The sequence below is a fragment of the Corvus cornix genome, chromosome 9 (genome assembly GCF_000738735.6).
Source record: "Corvus cornix cornix isolate S_Up_H32 chromosome 9, ASM73873v5, whole genome shotgun sequence".
NCBI lineage: Eukaryota > Metazoa > Chordata > Aves > Passeriformes > Corvidae > Corvus > Corvus cornix.
The window spans coordinates 1455761-1477511 of NC_046339.1; the positions used below are offsets into that span (position 1 = coordinate 1455761).

General features: G+C 42.2%; 1 protein-coding gene across 1 annotated transcript in view; it reads left to right on the forward strand.

Annotated features, from left to right (window-relative positions):
* Positions 1-21751, forward strand: part of RSRC1 (arginine and serine rich coiled-coil 1) — a 99256-nt gene that overhangs the window by 6760 nt on the left and 70745 nt on the right. The window contains exon 5 of the mRNA XM_039557002.1: positions 16603-16761. Coding sequence (XP_039412936.1) covers positions 16603-16761 — 159 coding nt within the window. The remainder of the gene's footprint in view (positions 1-16602; positions 16762-21751) is intronic.

Below are 21751 nucleotides of genomic sequence, written 5' to 3' on the forward strand. Positions count from 1 at the left end.
CAGCTCCACAGAATTTAATAAATCATCCCATTTCCTAATTTGATCATATTAGATGCTGATGTGGAAGGAGCATTTCAAATAGCAGCTCCTCATTAATATACATCAGGCTGGGGAATAGCAGGGAATACTTATGGAGGGATGTCACAGTTCCTGTTCCTTAGTTTACTAAGTGGAACAGGTTGATGTGATCCTGGGTGTTATTTGTCACTGTCTTGCTAAAATGGTTTGGGTCGAGTTATGGAGTCCAGAAAGACGGCGGCTGATAAATCAAAAGTGGATTGAGTGGACAGGAGGCAGTGATTGATACCGTGACAGGATATGAAGAAAGGAATCTTGATAGGAGCATGCCCGATATTGAATATGAGAAGGAAAATGGCCCTGGAGTATGGATATTATTCAAGGAAATGAGAATAATAATATCATCTTGAAATTATTGCTGGGTGAAGATTAGGAGAGTTCTTATTAGAATATTCTGCTGCTGTGCCGTGCAGGAGCTCGGCTCCCGCAGAATTCCGGGGTGGATGGAGTCCTGGGAATATTTGGAGAGTTTCCACTGCGATTGTTCTGCAAGTTAATCATATATAAAATACTTTGCAGCAGAACTTGCAGCACAAATCTTCTAATTCATGGAGCTTTAAATAGAATTAACCAAAAAATGTTGACCTTTATTCCCTGATTTCACCCAATCCTGTGATTAGAGAGTATTCCACTGGAATTGCCTTTGAATATGCAAGTTTGCTTTGTTGTCTGCCAAGTGTCTTTGGCTTCTCCTGTTAGGTTAAACTGCAAACTGCTGCCTTAAAATACCTTTAATGCACTTCAAAATTGACACAAAACCAGCAAGTACATCCATACATACTGAAGAAGAAAAGAGATTATATGGAAAGTAATCCTGCCTGGAGACCTGATCCTTGGGAGTGTGGCTGAAGGAGGTGTTTGATCAGGTTTTACATCTTATTTCTTTACCATTCCTCCAGTCTAATTAATTTACTATTGAAATGTCTGCAGTTTATTGCAGTCCAGGGCAGGGGAGCTGCTGCTCGGGGCTGGCTTTGGAATAGGCTCAGGTTTGGGGATGCAAAAGCAGCTGCCATTATCCCAGCAGTGTGCACTGGAATTAACCTGGGTTCAACCCTCCCAGCCTGGCAGAATTCTTTGTGTTTAGCAGTTAATTTTGTAATATTTAGAAAGAGGGTCCTCAAGTGCAGTGTGAAAAGGAGCATTCAATAGCTGGAAGTAAAACCCCACTGATTTTTTTTTATCTTTGAGAATTTCCTTTTTTTAATGTCTGCTTTAAAGTCAAAAGGTTTTTAAAAAACCCAGACCACTGCTTTGGTATATTTTAGAGAAGGGTTGGTGCTGCACAGTTTGTAGGACTTTTAAAAGATATTATCACTGACTGCTTTTGTATTTGTGTTACTCGGACCTGTCTTTAGTTAATCTCCTTTTTTCCATACAATGTATTATTTTAGTGTGGATTAATGTGCTGGAGCCCTTCCACATTAAAACCTGGCCTATCAGACCTCACAGCTGATAAGAACTGTTGGATCAAGACCCAATCTGTAGTAATTTTGTTCAGAACAGCCTTTTATTTACAGCTGTGTCTGTCTGTCCTGCTTGGCACACACTGGTGGAGAGCTTTCCATGGATTACAGAGCAGGGGCTTAATTGTGAACAACTTCAGGAGAAACCTCTTCAAACAGCATTGGCCTAAAAGGAAAAGAAAGCTTTTAAGGAGAGAGGAAAATAAAAGGTATGGATGTTTTGAGTGGACAGCAGACAGAGAGTAAAATTGTGATGGGCCTGGTGAATTTGCTGGAGAGTTTATGGAGGAACAGGAGGGTGTGGAGTAGGGAGTGATTAAAAAAAAAAGGAATGGAATGTCTCCAGTAGTGGGCAAAGATCCCTTGTAGTTGTGTGGAGTTGAAGAGTGATTTTTAAGGGTGTTAAGGTGTGAATTTCAGGGTGATGCAGCTGTGTGGATTAAAGCTGGTGCTGTTCCAGGTGAGGGCAGAGGTCTGGCTGCAGGACTGAGCGTTGGCACAGGTGATGTTGGCTGTTCCAGGGAAAAGGAACAGCTCAGGGACAAAGGGAAGGTTTCTGGACTGCCCATCCACCAGCTTTGTGTGCTGGGAGGAGGTGGAAGTGGAGTTTGGGTAGGAGCAGCAGGACTGACTCAGAGCAATGGGACTGGGACAGGCAGGGACACCCGGGGCGCTTTTGCTGCTGCAGGACACCAGGAATGACCTGAGCTGCCCACAACAGGGTTGGGCACACAGGGACAGGGCTGAGCAGCTCTTCATCTAGGAAAATCCTTTGGAAATACCTCCCTTGGAAGAATTTTCCAAAGAGAAGCAGACAGGAGTCCTATCAGAAGCCAAGCAGTCCTGTTTAATTAGAACATTGCTTTTGAAATTCCAACCCAAGCCATTCCATGCCTCTATAATTTTATCCTTGTAATTAATTCTTACGATTGCCTAATTTTTTGCCTGGTTGTAGCCACTGGAGTTCCTATTCCTTTCAAGCATTGATCTGCTGCTGTCCTTGTTTCCCAAGTTAACCCACTCAGGTGCAATTATGTAAGGAATCAGTGGAAATATTACATGCTCCTCTCTTTTTTTACTGCTGTGGAAATTTGAAGCCTTTGGTCCATTAGCAAATAGATTTAATTAAGATATTGCAGCGTTTCTTTCATGAAGCTTCAAATGAAAGCTTGGGGCAGGAAGGTGGAATTTACATTACTGAGTGTGATCTGTAGTTTTCCTGCTGGTGGTAATGTCAGCTCATGTTTACTTTTCCCACAAGAAATCCAACCCTGCAGTTTTTATTTAGGATCTTGCTGCATTCCAGGTTGTATCAGCAACAGCCTCTAAAAGTATCTCTTCATTTTGTTGTAATAACTGATTTTTTTTCAAGAGAAATGAGCAGTTTGTGTACGTGGCTGCACAGGAAAGGCACAGAGGTGGAGAAGGAGCAGTGGAGATATCCTGGAGCACCAACCACTGCCGAGCTCATTGCCCAGCCCTAATTGACCACTTTGGGAAATTAAACTTCACAAGGCAACGCCAAGGGCCCTCCAGTTATCAATAAGGCCACAGAGCTGCGAGTGACAGTTGCTTTGATGCCTTTCATTGGTATAAAACCAAAAAAAAGCCGTAAAAAAAAAAAGCTCTGAATGCATAAGTGCTGTTCATTTAGAGCTCAGGCTCGAGTCTAATTACACGTAAAGTTGGTTTTCTGTGCAGCCCAGGTGTTATGTACACACTGTGTGTTTAGAGTAGAGCTGCTTATTTCTCTAGAACCTTTTATTCCTCCCTTTGGAAGAAGGTGCACTTGCAGGTTGTTGGGTTTTTTTAATGCTTCAGTTTTCTGTTTGGAAAAGGTACTCAAGAAGACAAGAAAAATACGCCTCCCCTTAGTGGGGAATTGCCTTTTTGATTTCTGTGTGTCTGCATTCTAAACCACCATGTATTTTAAGTTTGGTTTTTTTTTTTTTAATCCTCTTTTTTTCCTCTGCTACCAAAGCTCTGGCCATGAAATAGAATCTGTTATTTCTTTGCTGCAGAGCTCAGGTTTCTCGAGGCAGCCCTGTACAAGCAGATGTCTTAAGGATGCCCTGGTAATCCAAGACCCTCTTTGCTCTGTAAATTGTTGCTCTTTCCACGGTTCATTTCTAGGAGTGATTTTCCCACTGTGAAACACAAAACAGTAGAATTTAGTAGTAAAAATTTACTTTTTATTCCCATCTTTCACTTTTTCTAATTCTAATAATGTATGGCAGGAACAGAATCTGCTTAAAATGATGCAGGCAAAAAATGTGGATTTCTGCCAAAAAAGTGATATGGAAAGGGTGTGTTGGGCATGGAGTGATAGCGCAAGGGGGAATGGCTTCCCACTGCCAGAGGGCAGGGTTAGATGCGCTATTGGGAAGGAATTCCTGGCTGGGAGGGTGGGGAGACCCCTGGATCCCTGGCAGTGCCCAAGGCCAGGCTGGATGTTGGGGCTTGGAGCAGCCTGGGACAGTGGAAGGTGCCCCTGCCCATGGCACTGGATGAGCTTTAAGGTCCCTCCCAACCCAAACAATTCTGTGATTCCCTATAAACCAGCGTCCATGCCCTGGAATTCTTTGCTCTCAGCTTTTTGCAGGATTCCAGACATTGCTCCTTAGCAGGAGGTTGCTGTGTGAGAGCAGGGCAGTCCCTGCTGCAGGCAGGGTTTGGGTGCCTTTGTGACAAGTGTTATCCCATGAAAACCAATTTTCCTTTGAGATCCAGTCAGGCAGCTCCCAGTCAGTGTTGGTACCATTCCCAGTGTGTGCTTTGGCAGTGAGCTCGTGGTGGATTAAGCTGATCAAAATCGAGGTACCCTGACACTCCCTGGCTGTCCCTTCATCCTTTGTGCTGCTGCTTCTTCTCCTCTCACATCTCAACTCCAGAGTTTCTGGGGTTTTCCCAGTTTCCAGGGCAAAGCACTGAGGCTCCCAGGAGTGCCAGAGCAAGATGTAGAGCTGATAACTCCTCATCTGCTCCTGATGCAGCTTAATTGGCATCAGACTGTGGCCCTTTTGGAGCCATGGCAAAGCTGCGCTTGACTTCTGTGATTCCAGATCTTCCCGAGCTGGGATGTTCTAGGAAGGAAAGGTTCCCAAAAGAACTTTGATAATTGCAGGCATGCACAGAGTTTTTGTGCTTCTGCTGTTGAAACAGAGTGTGAGTAACTGAACAAAATATTTAATGTTAAATATGTGGTCACGCTACTAAAAATATGGGAAAACTTGGATTTGGTTTTGTGTGGTGTAACTGAAGACAGGTGTATTTAAATATATAATGTGTATTTTAAAAAACCTAAAACCTAGGAAGAGATGGGAATTTGTTATCTCTATCATAATTTTAACTATAATTCAAATATTTTGATTGTACTCTTGTAGAATTTTATTTTGAATCTAAGTTTTCTGCAAAATTCTTACATGCAAAGCCCCAAAATCCTGGGAAATGTGTTCAGTAGGGAGTTTCCTTACCCACAGACATTATTGTAAGATATTCTCCAGTTGTGTTTTTTATTGGATCATATCCATATCTCTTGATGAGAGGCAAGTGAAGGCAACCTCTCAATGAATTGAGAGGCTCAGATTCTGCTCAGCTCCAATAACTGATATAAGTTCTTGCTGTAATTCTGTGCCACGGATTTATAGCCCAGAAATGAAGGCAAGGCCAGCAGTATGGGTTTGTTATTTTTAATTTTGTATAAACTCTTAGGTATCTGTTTTTCTTCCATAGTTTTTGGTTCTCCTCTATGGAAACAGGCAGGGATAAACTGAATTGTGATAGAATTTAAATTAATCTGTGGCACAGCACTGAAAATCTGTTCCCAGTCCATATCAAAAAGAGATGATAAAAGTTTTCCTGTTAAAGCTCTGAGCTTCTTGATTGGAGAATGGGTTAAAAAAAAAAAAGCCTTTTCCTATCTTTCTCCTATATAGTCTTCTTGAAGTTCTTCCAAATTAGATTTTAAATGCCAATTAGGAGGTTGAATATACTAAAATAAAAGCAAATACAACCAAAATGGCCTCACCTTATGGCTAGTTAGGCTTTTTCTCTCAAAAGCAGAACCTTTGCTCTGAGCATGGCTTTGAGAAAGATATTCAGCTTAATGAACACATTAATTAGAACCATAACTATTTATAAGATAATTAGAAACGAAGCACGGTAAACTGGGCTTTTCCTGCAATTAATGGAGGATTAATTACTGGAGGTAATGAAGTGGATTTTTAAATGCATTAAGGTGAAGTACAGAGATGTGCAAGGCTTTGTGATAGTTGCATAATTATTCCAGGCTGTTTGAGCAGAGCTCGTATGAGCTTGCTAATAAGCATCATTGCATCATTATGTATGCACTTAAAAAGACTTACCACCAAAATGACTGCCTAATTATTTCTAATTGGCAGGACTCTGTGTAGTCATTGAGCTGTTTGTAGCCATTTTAAGGTTCATTTAACTATCCTTGGGGCCATGTGATAGATGGAAAAAAGCTCCTGCTCCACGCTGGCCTTGGCTGGCGCCGTTAATCAGTTTTGGTGGGCTCCAGTTTGAAATGCATTTGCTCCTGCAGAGGTCAAAACCTGAAGTAGTCCAAGCAAAGTTTGGCTTTTTGAAGCCACTTGACTGTATTCATTAGCAATTAGTAAAATAATTGTGTCTGTCGCTGTGTTTGGATTTCTGTCGGGCCGGGCGCGCTTTCATCGCCGGCCCTTCTTACGGCGCATCAGCTTCCCAGGAGTCCAAACCTTCTTCCCAGAGCCCCTTTTAGCAACTTCAGTGCAGTGCCTCGTGTTCAGCTGCAGCACCTTTCTTCAGTCATTTGTTCCCTTAACCAGCTCCCAGCATTTCACCACCAGCAGCTCCTTTGCTCCCGGTTGATTCCCAAGTGGAAGTTTCTACCCCGGGACAGCACTGCAGGGCTTTTCAGGGCATCTCCGAGGAATTTTAGGCACTGAGCAGTGAGAGGGGAATCCAGGAGCAGGCAAATCCTGCTGCTTCCCAGTGTTTGGCAGTTTGGGACATCCGTTCCCAGGATGTTGACTGCTCTGACATCCAAGGACACCACCCGGCAGCGGGAATAACCCCGCTTGTCCCCAGTCCCCGTGTTGGGTTAGTGCAGTGCTGCCACCAATAATTCCACTGGAGATCTTGTGGCTCCCCTCTCCAAATGCCCTGCTTGGAGATGGTGGAATCAGGCTGGAGTGATTTTATCTCCCCATGTAGGATTTAACGTGACATCCCATTAGGAAGTGCCTGGGAAAGTTCTCCGGGAGCGTGTGGTCCTGCTGGATGTAATCACAACCATCTGCAGGGTGCTGTGAGCCTACAGGAGCCACTCGTGCAGCTTAGGGAAACACTGCGAGCAAATTGCAGCCTGATAAAAGAAAGGTCAGCATTGCCATTGTGGCCACCAAAAATGGGGGTTGAGTAATTTCATATTAATGCATAACCCAAACAATTATTATGGTTGAAGTGTAAGGTTGATCGAAAAGAGTTATTCATTAAAAAAACAACCAAAATGTCATTGATTTCAGGAGATATTAGTTCAAGTAACAGATATTGATTCAAATAACAGATATTACTTCAAATAACAGATAAAGGATTAAAGCAAATTAATTGTGGCAACTTAAACTAAAGCAGAAACAAATCCTTAAGGAAAACTGCAGAATTGTTTCAATTTTTTAAAAACAGGTTTAATTTTGAGACTTCTCTGAAGGTAGTTTTTAGATCACTTTGTAAGCAAATATTCAATACAGAAAAATGATGTAAAATACAAATACCCCTTCTTATTCATTGCGAATTTTATTTTATGGAGTCCCAAGAAATGTGTGGTGATGGAAATTGCTCTGTAGATTATCAGAACTAGGAAATGCATTTTAGAGTGAAACCACAGTTTTAATTATATCTATATAATCTGGAAACTGGGTAGTTAAATTAAAGTAAATTAGACTTTCAGTGCAAATGGTACCCACTTCCTCAGAGGGTGACAATGAGGGGGGTGAGGATGAGTTGTTCCTCACCCGTTGGCTGAAAGGAATGTTGGAAATGTGATTGTTACAGATCAGGCAGCAGGATAAAGTCAGATCTGGAGCATTCTGGTGACTCTAAAATACCTGAATTATGGGTTAATTAAGCTCCCTTGCTTCAGCCAAATCAAAGAGATGGAATTCTCTGAATCAGCTGGTGAAGTCTTGGCCTTACTCAGAGCATCACTCACAGCAAGAGGATCCGATCGCGGGGCTGGGGCTGGAGGTTGGGAACCAAAGCCATGGAGTTTGTGGTGTGTCCCAGCTGGGGAGTGGAATGGATTGCTGGGAATGATTTGAGCTCATCCAGGGAATGGTGGCATCCCAATGGCCTGTGGTCAGTCAGTGGACCTTGGGTTTTGGGGAGCAGGAAAGTGCCAGGTGGGATGGAGCTCTCTGCCCTCTGCAGCATCGAGGAGTATCCAGAACAGAACTCCCAGAGAGCTGGAGCTTGAGCAGCAGCAGGAACCTGTAAGTGTGAGGGAGAAAAAGTTAGAGAAACATGAAAAATACATCACTAAAAAAGAAAAAAGTACACACAGCAGTAACACCTGGGGACATCAGTGACTCCTGGAAGGTGCTGGAGGGGTGGCAGGCGAGTCTCCCTTGCTTAGGATATTAACTCAGTATAAGTTACATATTTCAGTTCTATAATCCTATTATAGTCTATTCCCTCCCCTCCAACATCCCCAGGATGGTACTAATTGTGTTAATTAACACCATGGTGGTGTGAATCTTCCCAGAGTTGTGGGGACAGAATTGTGGAAAGTTTTGAGTGACACAGCAGGTACTGGTTTATTTTTGCAATTCCTGAGCTGTCTGATTTGGGTAATATTCTCAGTGATGGAAATAATTCAGTTTTCATTTTAATTCTTGCCTTCAGGTCTGGAAATGAGATGAGTGTGGGACATAAGAGCTGCTGTTGCAGAGTCAGGAACCTGAGTGATGCTGGGCTGTCGCTGTTTCCTGGGTTAGCTGTGGCTTTGTGAGGTTCTTTCGTGTTGTAAACAAAAAGCAGAGCTTAGAAGAAAGTTCCATGAGACTATTTTTTAAACAAAGCATAGGTATGTAGAAATCACATCATAATTCACCTTTATTACCCATTTTTATTGGCACTGACACCAACCAGTTTGTGCTCAGCATCATCAGTTGATCAGAACAGTCAGAACACATTTTGAAATATAGTAATTAAGTACTTCTGTTGCTTTATGTATTTTTTTTTTCTTAACAATCCAGATTTTGTTGTTTCTCTTTCTGGTGTGATTTATTTTACAGTATACATGCACATTCCATGATGAAAACACTGATTTTTAAAATAGCAAATGAAGTTTTCAGTGTTTCTTCCCTGTCCTCCCATGGAGTTTTTAATTAGCTGTAAGAGTTGGCCTTTGGGGGGGGGCAGGACAGGGTTAGAGGTGATAACTCCCAGTAAAGGAGATTTTGGGGCTGATAAAGGTGGCAGCTCCGTGCTCCTCAGCAGTCTCCAGGAATGGAGCTGTTCAGTTTTCATGCAGGAGAATATTAAAAACAGACCCTGCTTTCCTCTCTCCACTTTGTGTTTGTTACATGCAAGATATTAAAGGGAGGTGCATCCAACTTGCAGGGAAATGAGAAAATTATCTCTGTATTTATAGAGAGTGCACTGGAAAATAGACATAAAATATCCAAACTCTTTGTATTGTCCCTCCACAAGATTTTGAGTGGATGGTGTGATACATTTTTGCTTTTTTTGTGTATCTAAAGCCTTTTTATGACTTAATTTTTGAAGTTCAGTTACAGCAATTTTCATTAAAAATGTTAAGTTTGTTTTGCTTTTACTTTGGGAAAACAAGGTGATATTCTAAAAATCTTTCTGTATTTATCATAAACCTATGGTGGTAAAAAGCACAGTGGAATACCTGAATTTTTACATCTCGTAAGATTTAAACCTCAACCTGTCTGGTTGCCACTGAATTAACAAAAAAAATTGCCTTTTTTTTTCAGTTGTGACTACAGAGAATGGGTTCATTTGTTTTACTTAGGAAAAAGTAGAGCCACAGCTTTTCAGCCAGGTGTTATTTCCAGTATGTTCTTTGTGGTCATTATGAATCCAGTCAGTCTCAATATTCCCAGTCTTCCAAATTAGGTATTTATTTCTAGGAAATGCCTTAATCCTGTCTTTTTTTTTTGCCTTTTAAATGGTGTTGCAGTGTTGAAGAATGAGAAATATTCAGATTTTTTTTTTCCCCCCTGTTGTTTCAATTTTGGCTCTGTGCTGGTGGCACTTTGACAGCTCAGTTGCCAGAGATGGTGCTGCATGACCTAAATTGTGATTTTTGGGGGGGTTTTTTTGCAGTTTCTGAGAGCAGGTAGTGTCCTGGTGTGTAAGCTGATTTCAAACATCTGCTTAGGTAATTCCATTCAGCTGTCTAATCTCAGTTTGGGGGTGTAAGGACACACAAACATTAGAGTCCTTAAGCTCAGACCATCACTGTGGCCTTAGCTTTGGAGGTTTTATGATCACAAAACCTGAAATCCTGGGTTTGTCACAGGCAGACAGAGGAGCAGTGTTTACCTGTAATTAATTTGAGCTGAGGCTTAAGGGAAGTGGAAAACCTCAACCTGAAAAATCTCTTCTGTCTGTCCCTTAACATTTTACCATAATATCAGAGGTGTTGTCAAATTTACAACAAATAATTACCTGGCTTGTGATTCCATCTGGAAAATGAGCTGGAGCCTTTTCCATGGCTCTGGGATACATCCAGGTCTTCCTGGCAGGGCAGATGCAGAGTCACTAATGCCTGCATGAGGCAGAAAGGAATAACCTGGTGTGTTTATCCAGGGTCCTGCAAGAAAGCTGGACCTTTGTTTTTTCAAATAGATTCCAGCTGTATGGAGAATGGAATAAGCACACGTGTTTGTATGAATTAATTACAAGGTCTGGTGGATCTGCTTGCTAATAGAATATGTTATTCATTTGTTCCTGTAGAATTCCAGTTTTCCCTTTTTTTTTGAGAAGATGTAACATGCCTTTCCTCCAGGATTGCACCTTTTAAGCTTCCATTCAGCCCGTTTTTTCCTGGTTGCTCTTTCCTCAGCCTAAGCAGTGACAGTTCTGGGATTTGGTTGGGAGAGGAAGGAATTTTCTTGCTGGGATCTTTGTGTGGCAAATCAACAATTGTTTTGCTTTTGCCTCACCTCGTGGTTTTAAACTTCTTGTATGAGCAGAAGACAAGTTGTGTATTCTCAGCTCATTTGTGCCTTTTTTTGTTTTGTTTTCAGATTATTGGAATAATATTTACTTCCCTTATCAACCTTAACTTTGGTTTTGTATGGAAGTTTCTATCTAATGTACCTGCAGCTGGGTACTGCACACATCTCTTTAGGTGTATGTGGGATTTATGCCCTTGAACTCCAAGACTGCTTTGAATGAGAAGGGACAAGGAATGGGAGGGACTTTTGACTGTTTATTTAATAGCCAGGAAAATGTACCAATTTCTGTATTAACTTCTGTTTCTTTAGTGTTTTATTCCCTAAAGATTATTAGGGTTAGATTCCAGGTTTTTTCTGGTCTGTCATGGCATGGCTACAGGAATACAAGGTTGGAGAAAGGTCCTGCTTTGGGATACACTTGTAAGAAGATGTGAGGGAAATCCATGTCATGTAAAATCAGATGTGTTCTTACCAGATGATCTTAACTTGAGGTTGAATTTTAGGAAAGAGTCTTCACACAGATTGACAAGGGAAATAAATGGTTTATCTCCCAGCAGTTTAATTAACCCATGATTTCTCTCTCAGGTAACACTCAGTAAGGTCTATTTTTGGTTTCAGTTTGCCATGAAGTGTTCACTGAGGTGCTCCTGCAGCTGGCAGGGCCTGGTCGGCTTCTCTTCCATCGCCCATTCCTCAGGCAGGGAGTTGGGCCTGAATTCCGTGAGAAGCCAGTTCTGAGCCCAGCCCTGCTGGCAGCTCAGGTGAAGGGAGCTCACCGTGTTTCTGGCATTGGTTCTTCTCCCCCATTGTTGATCTCCCATGAAGGGAACTCGCCGTGTTTCTGGCATTGGTTCTTCTCCCCCATTGTTGATCTCCCATGAAGGGAACTCGCCGTGTTTCTGGTGTTGGTTCTCCTCCCCCAGTTGCTGATCTCCCATGAAGGGAACTCGCCGTGTTTCTGGCATTGGTTCTTCTCCCCTCATTGTTGATCTGCCGTGAAGGGAACTCGTCGTGTTTCTGCCGTCGGTTCTCCTCCCCCAGTTGTTGATCTCCTGTGGCTTTTCCAGCACCTCGGTGGTGACCGGGGCGTGCTGGGCCAGCAGCTCAGGATGTGTAGTGTTCCCAGGGACTCTGTAGGGTGATCAAGGCGTTGTGGCAGAGGAGGCACCTCCATCCCCCTGGGAATTCAGAACAGGCAGAGCAGGAGGTTGTGGTGTGGAGAACTCGCTTTGGATCAAACCAGCTGCTTGAGAATTCCGGGAGTGTCTCATCCCTGGGTTCTCCTCTCCAGCTGCATTCTCGTGCTCTCCATGCTGCTTTTCCAGGAACTACATCTTTTCAAAATAACAGTTTTTGGGACTTTTGCCTCCTCAAATGTTTGATAATGTAATTACCACCGTTTATAGGTGCAGAATTGCTGGGCTGAGTTGGTGCCGGTGTTTGCCAAATCCATTTTCTCAGCTCTCCAAAAGTTCTTGGTTGTCCCAGTTCTTGTTTTTATTTCATCTTGCTTTTCTCTGGCACTGTGGATGATATTTTTTTTAAATATTAAATATTCCCTTATTCTGACATACATTTTGTCACTTACCAACTGTCCAAACTGCTGGCTTGAAACAACTTTTTCCTCTCAGCATCAATCTCATTTCAGGTTTAAACTCTGACTCTGCTGCTGCCTAGTTTTGTTATCCCTCACCTTATATTTAAGAGTAAATTAAAAAAAAGTATTGTCATACATATTATCTATATTTAACTTTCTCAAATACATGCATTTTAAAATTGCAAACTAATAACGACCTGAAATGTTTTATAGAGGCAGCCAAATTTGCATTAAATATATATATATATTTAATAATTTCTGCAGTCTGAATGACTGCAATTGATACCTGAAATTATTTTACCTTTCCAATAACTCGTACCATGATTTTTTTTCCTGGTGGTGAGGTTGAGTTAAACAAGGAACTTTCTCTTAATATATTTTGAAAGAGAACATGGCATTTTGCTGCAATTACTTGTGTGTTTGCACTCTGGCTTTATTACCAATCTGAACATCCAGGCTTGATGCAGTGCAGTTGTTCCATTGTTCTGGCCCAGCCTTTGGATTTATGGCTGAAGTATTAAAGAGCCCTGAATTTGTTGGCTTTTGTTTGTGGCCATTGAGCTAAAAATAATCTAATAAGGCTTGTGTCAGGTGAGAGATGCTTAGAAGAATTCCAGGGGAGAAGTTGACATCTCAGCACCGTTCTTTGGAGTGGGGGTTGCTGTTTGCCAATAAAACAGATTATTTTTGCAAAAATTCACCTTCCCTGGAAGAGCTCAAAGAGAAGAAAACAAGCCCTGTCTTGGTTTGGGGCTCTGATTCCTCTTTCCATTTAAAAAAAGCCTCTCTTTTGCAGTTGTAACCTTTTGAAGAGATTAGATTGGACCTCTAAGATAGAGTTCAGTGCTTTAGTGCAATATAATTGGGGAAATACTAAACGCCACTGACCTCATTTCCTTTAGAACAATGAAAATTAATAGTTGCACGTTTTATTAGGCTGATATTCCAGATGTAGTGTACATTTAATTAAGTGTAGTTTCCTTTTGGTTATGGTATGTGGCTCTGCTTTTTGTCGCAAATTCTTTCTAGTTTTACAGTTTTCCACATGTTTTCTTTCACCATTTATGATTTTTTCAAAGCGGGGCTATAAGGATTTAAATCACTTTAGCATGCAGCAAAACAGTTCCCATTCAAACAATAAACGCCATTTTAAAAAGCCTTTAGATCTTCTGTCACTTCATAAATATAAATGTATAAAAACATTATGCAGTTGTAGTGCCCACCTGCTAATTAAATGCAGATTTCCTCAAACTTGTTTTAAAATCCGCTTATTTGTTTCAACTCAGTCTCTGCTCAGAATACATATGGCCCTTGTGAAACTAATTATGCTTATGGAGCAGCTGTTAAATTTAGTGCAACTAATTTTATCCAATATTTTACATTTTAATTGATTACCTGTGAAGAAATTAGCAAATTAACACTTATTGTGCAGTAACTGAATGGGCTTTTATGGAGACTTTCAATTTTTACAAGCGGCCCGAGTGTTGATGGAATAAAGCCATTTCTTAGGGTTTGAGATAGGGAAGTTATTGGTGAGCCTTGATTATCTGGTGTGAGAATTTAGGGATCCTGCGTGATGCCAAGCATCTGTGTGTTCTGTAACTTAGACATGAAAAGCAGATTGGAAAGTAATGGCTTTTCACAGAATTTTGGGAACATATGGGCTTATCTGGATCTAAGAACTCTTTGAAGATCTTTGAACTTGACTAAATGACTTAACCTTTGGCATGGTGGGTGGGTGTTTCGGGTGTCGTCTGGGGGGAAGGGGATCCTTGCTGGAAGTCTCCTCTCCAGCTTCATTTTTTGGTGGTTTTTTGTTTTTCTCCAGTAGTTCCATAATTTGAACATTTGGGGTCTTGCTTTAATAGGACTAATTGTGATTCTTGTTATTTTTCAAAGTAGATAAAATAGAAAATCTGTCTTCTCTGCCAGATCTGTGGACTTTTGTTGTGGTTCAGTGATGAGTTGGGGACACAGATGACTTTTGGGAGCTCCATTTCAGGAAGTTTTATCTTTATTTCTTGTCCTGTAGATCTTGTAAAGTACTTTAATAGGAATTAAAGGCAGCTCACAAGAAGGGCAAAGAGGGACTTTTCCCAGGGCATAGAGTGATGGGACAACTGGGAATGATCTAAAGCTGATGGAGGGGAGGTTTAGGTGGGATATTGGGAAGAAATTCTTCCCCGTGAGGGTGCTGAGGCACTGGCACAGGGTGGTGCCCAGGGAAGCTCCTTTTAATTTTTAAAAGCTGTTTCCTGTATATAAATATCACCTGCCACCAGTTCTGCACAGACATGGGAATGAGCAGAAATCCAGGAACTGAGCATCCAGCCAACCTGAGCCGACTTTGTTATTTGCACCTGCAAAAGGTAGATGTGAACTCAAGTTCAGATTTGAGCTGAGAAACTGAAGTTCTTTGGCAAATAAATATTTGAGATTCCTCAGTTATTCCTGTTGGGAGGACTGTGCCCTTCAGCGAGGAGAGGCCTTGCATCAATTAAAGGTGACTTCTGTTGCTGCAGGGCTTTGTTTGTTTTGTTGTTTGGGGTTTTTTTTCTGCTTTGGACTTCTCTTACCTGCAGAGTTCTGAGAAACCAGGGTTACCTGGGAATAGTGGATTTAGGGCAGTGCTGCCTCATCATGGTGCTTGTAAAAACAGTGTCTCTGTGCCAACCAGAAAACAGATTTAATATCCAGAATGCTCTTTCAAGTCAAAACTTCCCCTGCCTGAGGAGTAAGGATGGGTGGATGGACACTTCTACATTTGTGGTGACACACTAAATATCCATTTTGAGCCAGCAAATGTTCTCTAGTTAATAATACAGCACTGCAGTGGTAATTTGAGCTATTTATCAGTGTTAATAGAGTGACCAGTACGGGGGAGCTGCTGTTGGAAGGTGCCAGCTGCTGAAACAGGAACCCAGCTCTGACCTCTGGAGCTGCTCCTGGCAGGAATAGGGACCTGAACTCCCATGTCCTGGGCGAATTCCAGGAATGTAATTTATAGCCTCATCTGGACGTAGGATTTTCTTTTGCTTAGTCTATTGTTGAGCTTTATTAAGCAGTTGCTGCTTTATAAAAGGAGGGATTTTTTTCTGTGTGATTTGGCTTCTAAAGGCCTTGGGAGTTTCACACTCCAAGAGGTGCTAAGAAAACTTTTTACACTGTTTTAAAAATTTCCCCATTTCCCTCAGCACTTAATGAAACTTTCCATGAGGTGTCATCAGAACTTCGATGGGGATCATGGAATTGCAGAATTATGGGATGGTTTGGGTTGGGAAGGACCTTAAAGCCCATCTCATTCCAATCCCTGCCCTGGGAAGGGACATACTCCAAAGGCCAGGGTGCTCAGGTGGGAGAAACCAAGGAAAACTTGACCTGGTTTTTCTTAAATATCCCATGTCTGCTCAGGTGTCATTGATCCATGATAAATTGCTAAATAAAGTTTAGAAAATCTTCTGCAAGAAATTCAGGAGTAGTGAAAGCACTTTGGACACACAGAGAACCAGTCCTAATGCTGCTCGATCTCTTTTTCCTTCAAGTATGTCAGGAACAACATGAATTTGTTGCAGAGGAATGGACAACAGGACTGAGAATGGAGTATCCTTTATCCATGGAGGAACTCAGCTTAGTGACCAAAGCTCTGGGCAGTAGTAGCAACCAAAGCCCAAATACATCCACAAACCCCCTGTGTGCAGCTTTTGCATTATTGGACCTGCAGAGTTGGAACATTCACACATTTCTTGCCAAAATGCCTTTGAGGTGACCAAATCGAAACATTGAGAGGTTGGTTTGGCCACATCACTTCTGGTTTTTCTGGATTTTGTTGAACGTCATTACTGGTAATAACATACTTAGTGTGTAAATAGAAGCATTTAGTAGCAGCCAAATTCTTTAATTATTTTCCAAGCCGAATTGATCAGAATTCAGGAATTTAAAGCTTAATGCTGAAGGAAAAATTTCCTTCCTTTCCTTCCCCAGTACCTCCAAGATGACTTTGTTGATGGATGAAACCTGTGTTGTGTGTTTTAAGTTATTTTGCATCTCTCTTCAGAGCAGGAGCAATGTTTTCTTTTTCCCTCCTTTTGCTAAGTTGTCAGCTTAAAGGTGTTAAATTGACCCACGTGTTACGTGAATAAACACGCTATTGATGAAATACTTACATCCAAATGAAAGAACACACTCTAACAAGGCTGAGGTGCAGTGCTGCTGAGAAATGGTGAGCTCTGATGCTGTGGGGTTTGTGCAGGTCCCGCTCCCGAGGCCGGCAGCGTTCCTACAGCCGCAGCAGCGAGAGGTCCGGCCACAGGAGAAGCCCCAGCGGATCCCGGGAGCGCCGCAAGGGCCGGGACAAGGCCAAGGAGAAGGGCAAAGGGAAGGAGAAGGAGATGTATGGCACCAAGGTTGGGTGAGTGAAGCAAGAAATGATGGAACTGCGGCAAAACCAGGCAACAACTCCGTGTCTTTTTATTTTTGTAATCGTTGTCCCTTAAATGATCACCTTAAATTCTGTTTTATATAAAGGAATTATTTAGCATATTCGATTTTGGGCTTTTTAGGATTTTACAGTTCTGCAATGTGACAACATTTCACACTGAGTGATGGTTTAATTTTCAACCCTTTTCCCCTCTTGGTTTCAGGTGGGCTAAAGAGCTTTCTGCCATTTGTTAATAGAAACATTCTTCCCATATATAATAGCCACAATTTAAGGGAAAAATGAGGAATATTGGAAAGTGTGAGGACTGTTTGCTATGAGAAGATGGATTTCACAGTTCACACACACCTACACCTCCTCCCAGTGGCAGAAGTTCCTCCTGGCCTTCAGCTGAGGCTCAGAAATGCAGTTTCAGATGAGCCTTGCTCTGGGTGAACCACGGGAGCCTTTGAGAACCTGCTGTCAGCAGATTCCTGCTTGGAATAAGTGGGACTGTTGATTTCAGGAAAGGCAGTTGATGTAATTGCCTCTGCTTTATGCATCAGCTGCTTGAGCAGCCTTTACTGGGGTGTTTCTTTTCCCTGTTTGTCTGATCCCTTCCAAACAAGAACACACTGGGGTGTCACTTCATGAACTTCCCTTGAGCGGACTCCCGCTGAGAAATGCTCCTGGGGAATTTCTAGAGTAGCATCTTCCACCCACATGTGGGCTTCTGTTGGCTTCTGGAATTTTCCTTTAGTTCCCTGTGGCAGCAGGAAAATTCCTGGTTAAGCTGGATCCAGTTTGGACTCTCCAAACAGATGAATTTCTAGCCCCAGGGTCTAGATCAGCATTGAAAGTCTCGTTATTCTACAGAGCCCTTCTAGAACCGCCAGCATCAGGGGATCTGTAGTGGAAACAATGCTGTGACCTCAGTATTTGGAGCAGATCCTTCCTCAAAGGCACCTCAAGGACCAGGTCTAGCTCCCAGTTTAAATTCATGGCTGTTTGGAATGTATTTATTCAAAATAGCTGCTTTGGAGCCGTAATGAAGATCAGCCTGAAGCCAGATTGTGGGAAGATGGAACATAAATTCTCAGGTGCTGCTTGACTTTATAGTTTAACTTTGCATAAAAGGAGGTATTTCAGCTTGGCAGCACTGCAGCTTATCGGAGACTTGTTGTGTATTTGGGGCTTTACTGCTCCTCTAAAGCACAGAATCAAAATGCATTTTTTTTCACTAATTAAGCAGCAAATTTGTTTGTGGCTCCTGTAAACCCTAAGGATGATTTTCTGTCCTGTGCTTGGCTTGGGTGTGTTTGTACATGTGAGGGGGAAATGCCTGTGCTTGGGGTTTTTTTGGAGGCAATGTTAGGTTCTTTCAAGGGAGATCTTGTCGCAGCAAACATCTCAAGAGAGATTTCAGGAGTAAAAACTGAAAATTGCTGAAAAAGTAGTATTCTGGGCATTGTCCCTTGGCATTCCCCATTTCAGTGGTGATTCTTTAATGTTGAGCACTGAATTTCTGGACTGTTGGAGAAGTGTCAGCTGTTCTTGGGGATGGGCTGTGGTACAGTTCAACTCCTCTCCTCTTAGATCCCAAAATGTTTTAAGGGGTGTTCTACTTTTCCAGCTGTTATGGAGGGAAATCATGGCAGCAGCTGCTTGGAATGTGGGTTGGGAGCTCATGGCAGCTCCATGGAGTCCCCTCCACTCCCAAATCCCACCTTTAGACCAGCAGCATCTACATGCACGAAGTCTTCAGCTGTCCAAGTCTGCGAAAGTGAAGGGTTTTCTAGTACTACAATGTTTTTCCACTGATTTTTTCACTAATCAGAGCATTACATTCATCTTTTATTTATGCTTTTTGAAATGCACTTGTTTTAAAACAACCTGCAGACGTGTCTTCATTGACCTGGTTGGGTGTGCTGTTGAATTTTGATGCTTCAAGTCTTGATCAGCTTCGAAACATGCAAATTCTGTTGTTCTGAGATGTGTTTTTCAAAAGGCTCCTTGTTCACTGTTAAATGGGGGGGAGAAAGCTACTAAAAGCTTGTTAGTTTTAAATAGCTCTTCCTAGATTTATGGGTCTCATCCTTGCTGGTGTAGTAGTGGAATTTTGGATTACTTCTCTGAGTGATTTTGACAATTTTTAATGGAATAAATTAAGAGCAGCTTCTCAGTTGTTATGAGAAAAGAAGTGGTGAGCCATTAATCAAACCTGACCACTGCTTTAATTTCTGATCCTTAATGAGGTTATTGGTACATTTGGGCATTAATGGTTTCACAGCTTCTTAAATACTTTGACAGGTCCCAGAATCCTGGAATGGGTTGGGTTGGAAAGACCTTAAATCCCATCTCATTCCAACTCCTGCCATTGGCCAGGGTGCTCCAGGTGGCCTTGGGCACTGCCAGGGATCCAGGGGCAGCCCCAGCTGCTCTGGGCACCCTGTGCCAGGGCCTGCCCACCCTCACAAGGAACGATTCCTTCCCAATGTCCCATCCAGCCCTGCCCTCTGGCACTGGGAAGCCATTCCCTGGGTCCCATCATTATTCCAGAGTTGAAGAGTTCATTGTTCAAACGCAATCTCCATTTTTCCTTTGAATTCCACACTTTAGGTCTTTGGAGCTTCGCTGAGGTCTCTCTGTGTAGGGGCCTTTCTCCAGAGGCATTTCCCCAAATCCCTTGGAGCTGGATTTCCATGCTCAATGCCTTGTGGATGGAACATGGGTGATTGATGGCTACTGATGAGTTTTTCACAGTTGGCAGAAAACATCGGGGTAGAGTGGGAATGTTGGACTTCTCCGAGTTTGACAGCAGTCAGACTTGCCTGGAGCTTGGCACATCGTTAATTTTCCCTTCCTTCTTCCCACACGGTGCAGCAGGAAGTCATTTATGGTAATTGCCCCTGATTTGCATATAGGTTATGGAGTTGTGTGGTGCAGAGCACCCCCAGAACCCCCTGGAAGCGCGTGTTGGGATCAAAGGGCGCCGTGCGCGCGCTGTTGTCTGACACCGAGCGGGGTGTGTTGTTTTCATTAAACATTTATCACACTCCCAGCCTGACAGCAGGAAACTCTGGGCTTGGCTGACATGTTTTCATGCAAAATTTATTGGGGAAGACGAGTGTTGGAAAGAGAGAGATCTTGTTGCCTTTCACCAGTGGCGGAGGGGGAGTGTTTGGTTGGGAGGGAAGATTCCTCGGGCACGTTTGGAGCGTGTGTTACACCAGGAGCTGAAGGGTTGGGCTTTAAAGGAGCAATAAAACCAGCTTCAAATTGTTTATTCTGAGGAATGGCTTTGACAGATCACATAAATGTTCTTTTGGTTTGGATTCTGCTTGGTTTTAACCAATTACGGTCCCATAATGACAAAATAAGTTGATATTTATAAATTCTGTGCTGACTTAATAGTAGGAACTAATACGCTGAATTTCATCATACTTCATGCATGTGAATGTAAACTCTGGTATTTAAAACTCTTTGCTGAGAAAGCTAGGGATTATTTTAACCTCTGCTGTATAAACCACTTCTTTTTGACAAAAAGTGATCCTGTAATTGCTGGATAACCCACTACTGGGAGTAAAGCACTACTGATTACTCACCTTTAATGGAAGGTGTCCCTGCCCATGGCAGGGGGGAATGAGATGGGCTCGAAGGTCCCTTCCAACCCAAACCGTTCCATGATTTTGGCAGCTGCTGGCTCTGGCATGTTGTGAGTACCAAATCTCAAGTGTTCCACCTGCTCTGGGATTGTGAATAACTTTATTTTTTTCAAAGTGCATGAAATGTGTTCATTTTCTTACAGAGTTTGATTATTAGAAAATAGTTCTAATGTCCAAGGAGTCTGCTACTGCTGCTATTGTGGTGGATAGACTTGTAAAAAAAGTTTCCTGAATATAAAACAACTTAAAAAGTTGTCTTTTGTAGCTCTGTTGTTGCTTTTATAGAAAGGATCTCTTCATCACCTGCCTCCTACCATGGCCCTAAAAAAGGTTTTTCCAGCAGGGAAAAATGAGAGGTGGGATGTGGGTCTGCCATTCCTAATGTCATTTCTAAATGCTTTTTAGCCTGAATAGCATTGAGGATACTGCACAAAACTTTTGTAAACCTTCCTGAATCCAAGAGTTGTAGCTGTGGTGGTTTAAGGTTACATGAGAGGCAGAATTGGCTGGGAAAAATAGGATTTTTTTTTTTTAGATCAGCTGATGTAAGTAGGGAAAAAGTCATGTTTGTAAGGATGTGGGGCCTTCATCAGGTCTGAGGCTCCCTCAGCAATCCTGAGGGAAAAAAATTCAGGCTGGGAGCAATCCTTGGGGTGCCACCTGTTTATGTTGATGGCAAAAAGAGGGACAATCATCACAAGGGGTGCCTCTCAAAACCCATAAAATGTTGGTGTTTATGTGATCCAGTTCTACACAAACACAATTTCTGGAGCTGTTGGCCCAAAATACTTGTGTTCATTCCTCCCCATTCACTTCCAAGTGGGATTTTGTCACACCAAGGCTGACTTTGTCTCTAAGACCTTTTCCTCAAAATCTTACCTGACAAAATCCATTTCTCAAGGAGCAGAAATGTGCAAATACAAATTGACATTCAGGGTGCTACAATGTTTAATTTACACTGCTCAAGTCTCGAATTCAGGAGTTCTTTTTGATTATTTGGATTTTCTTTAGCGTTTAAAATAAAGTTTATTTCCTTATTTTATGAGGAAAGTATAGAGAAAGTACATTGTGTTTAGTTTGTAGCTCAGGAGTCCAAAAGGAAAATTTATTTATTTTGTAAGGTTTGATCCCAAATATAATAAATAAGGACTTCTGCAGGCCTGGAACCTTGCATGCTGTGTTTCAACCTTAATCACATTCTTCTTGTTGAGTTATAAGCATCCTAGAGGAGGTGCTTCCAGGAAAATGATGGCAGAGCCTTTCCTGCAGTAGAAATGGGCTTGGTGGGAATTGCAGAGTCTGTGGCCAAAAGTCCATCT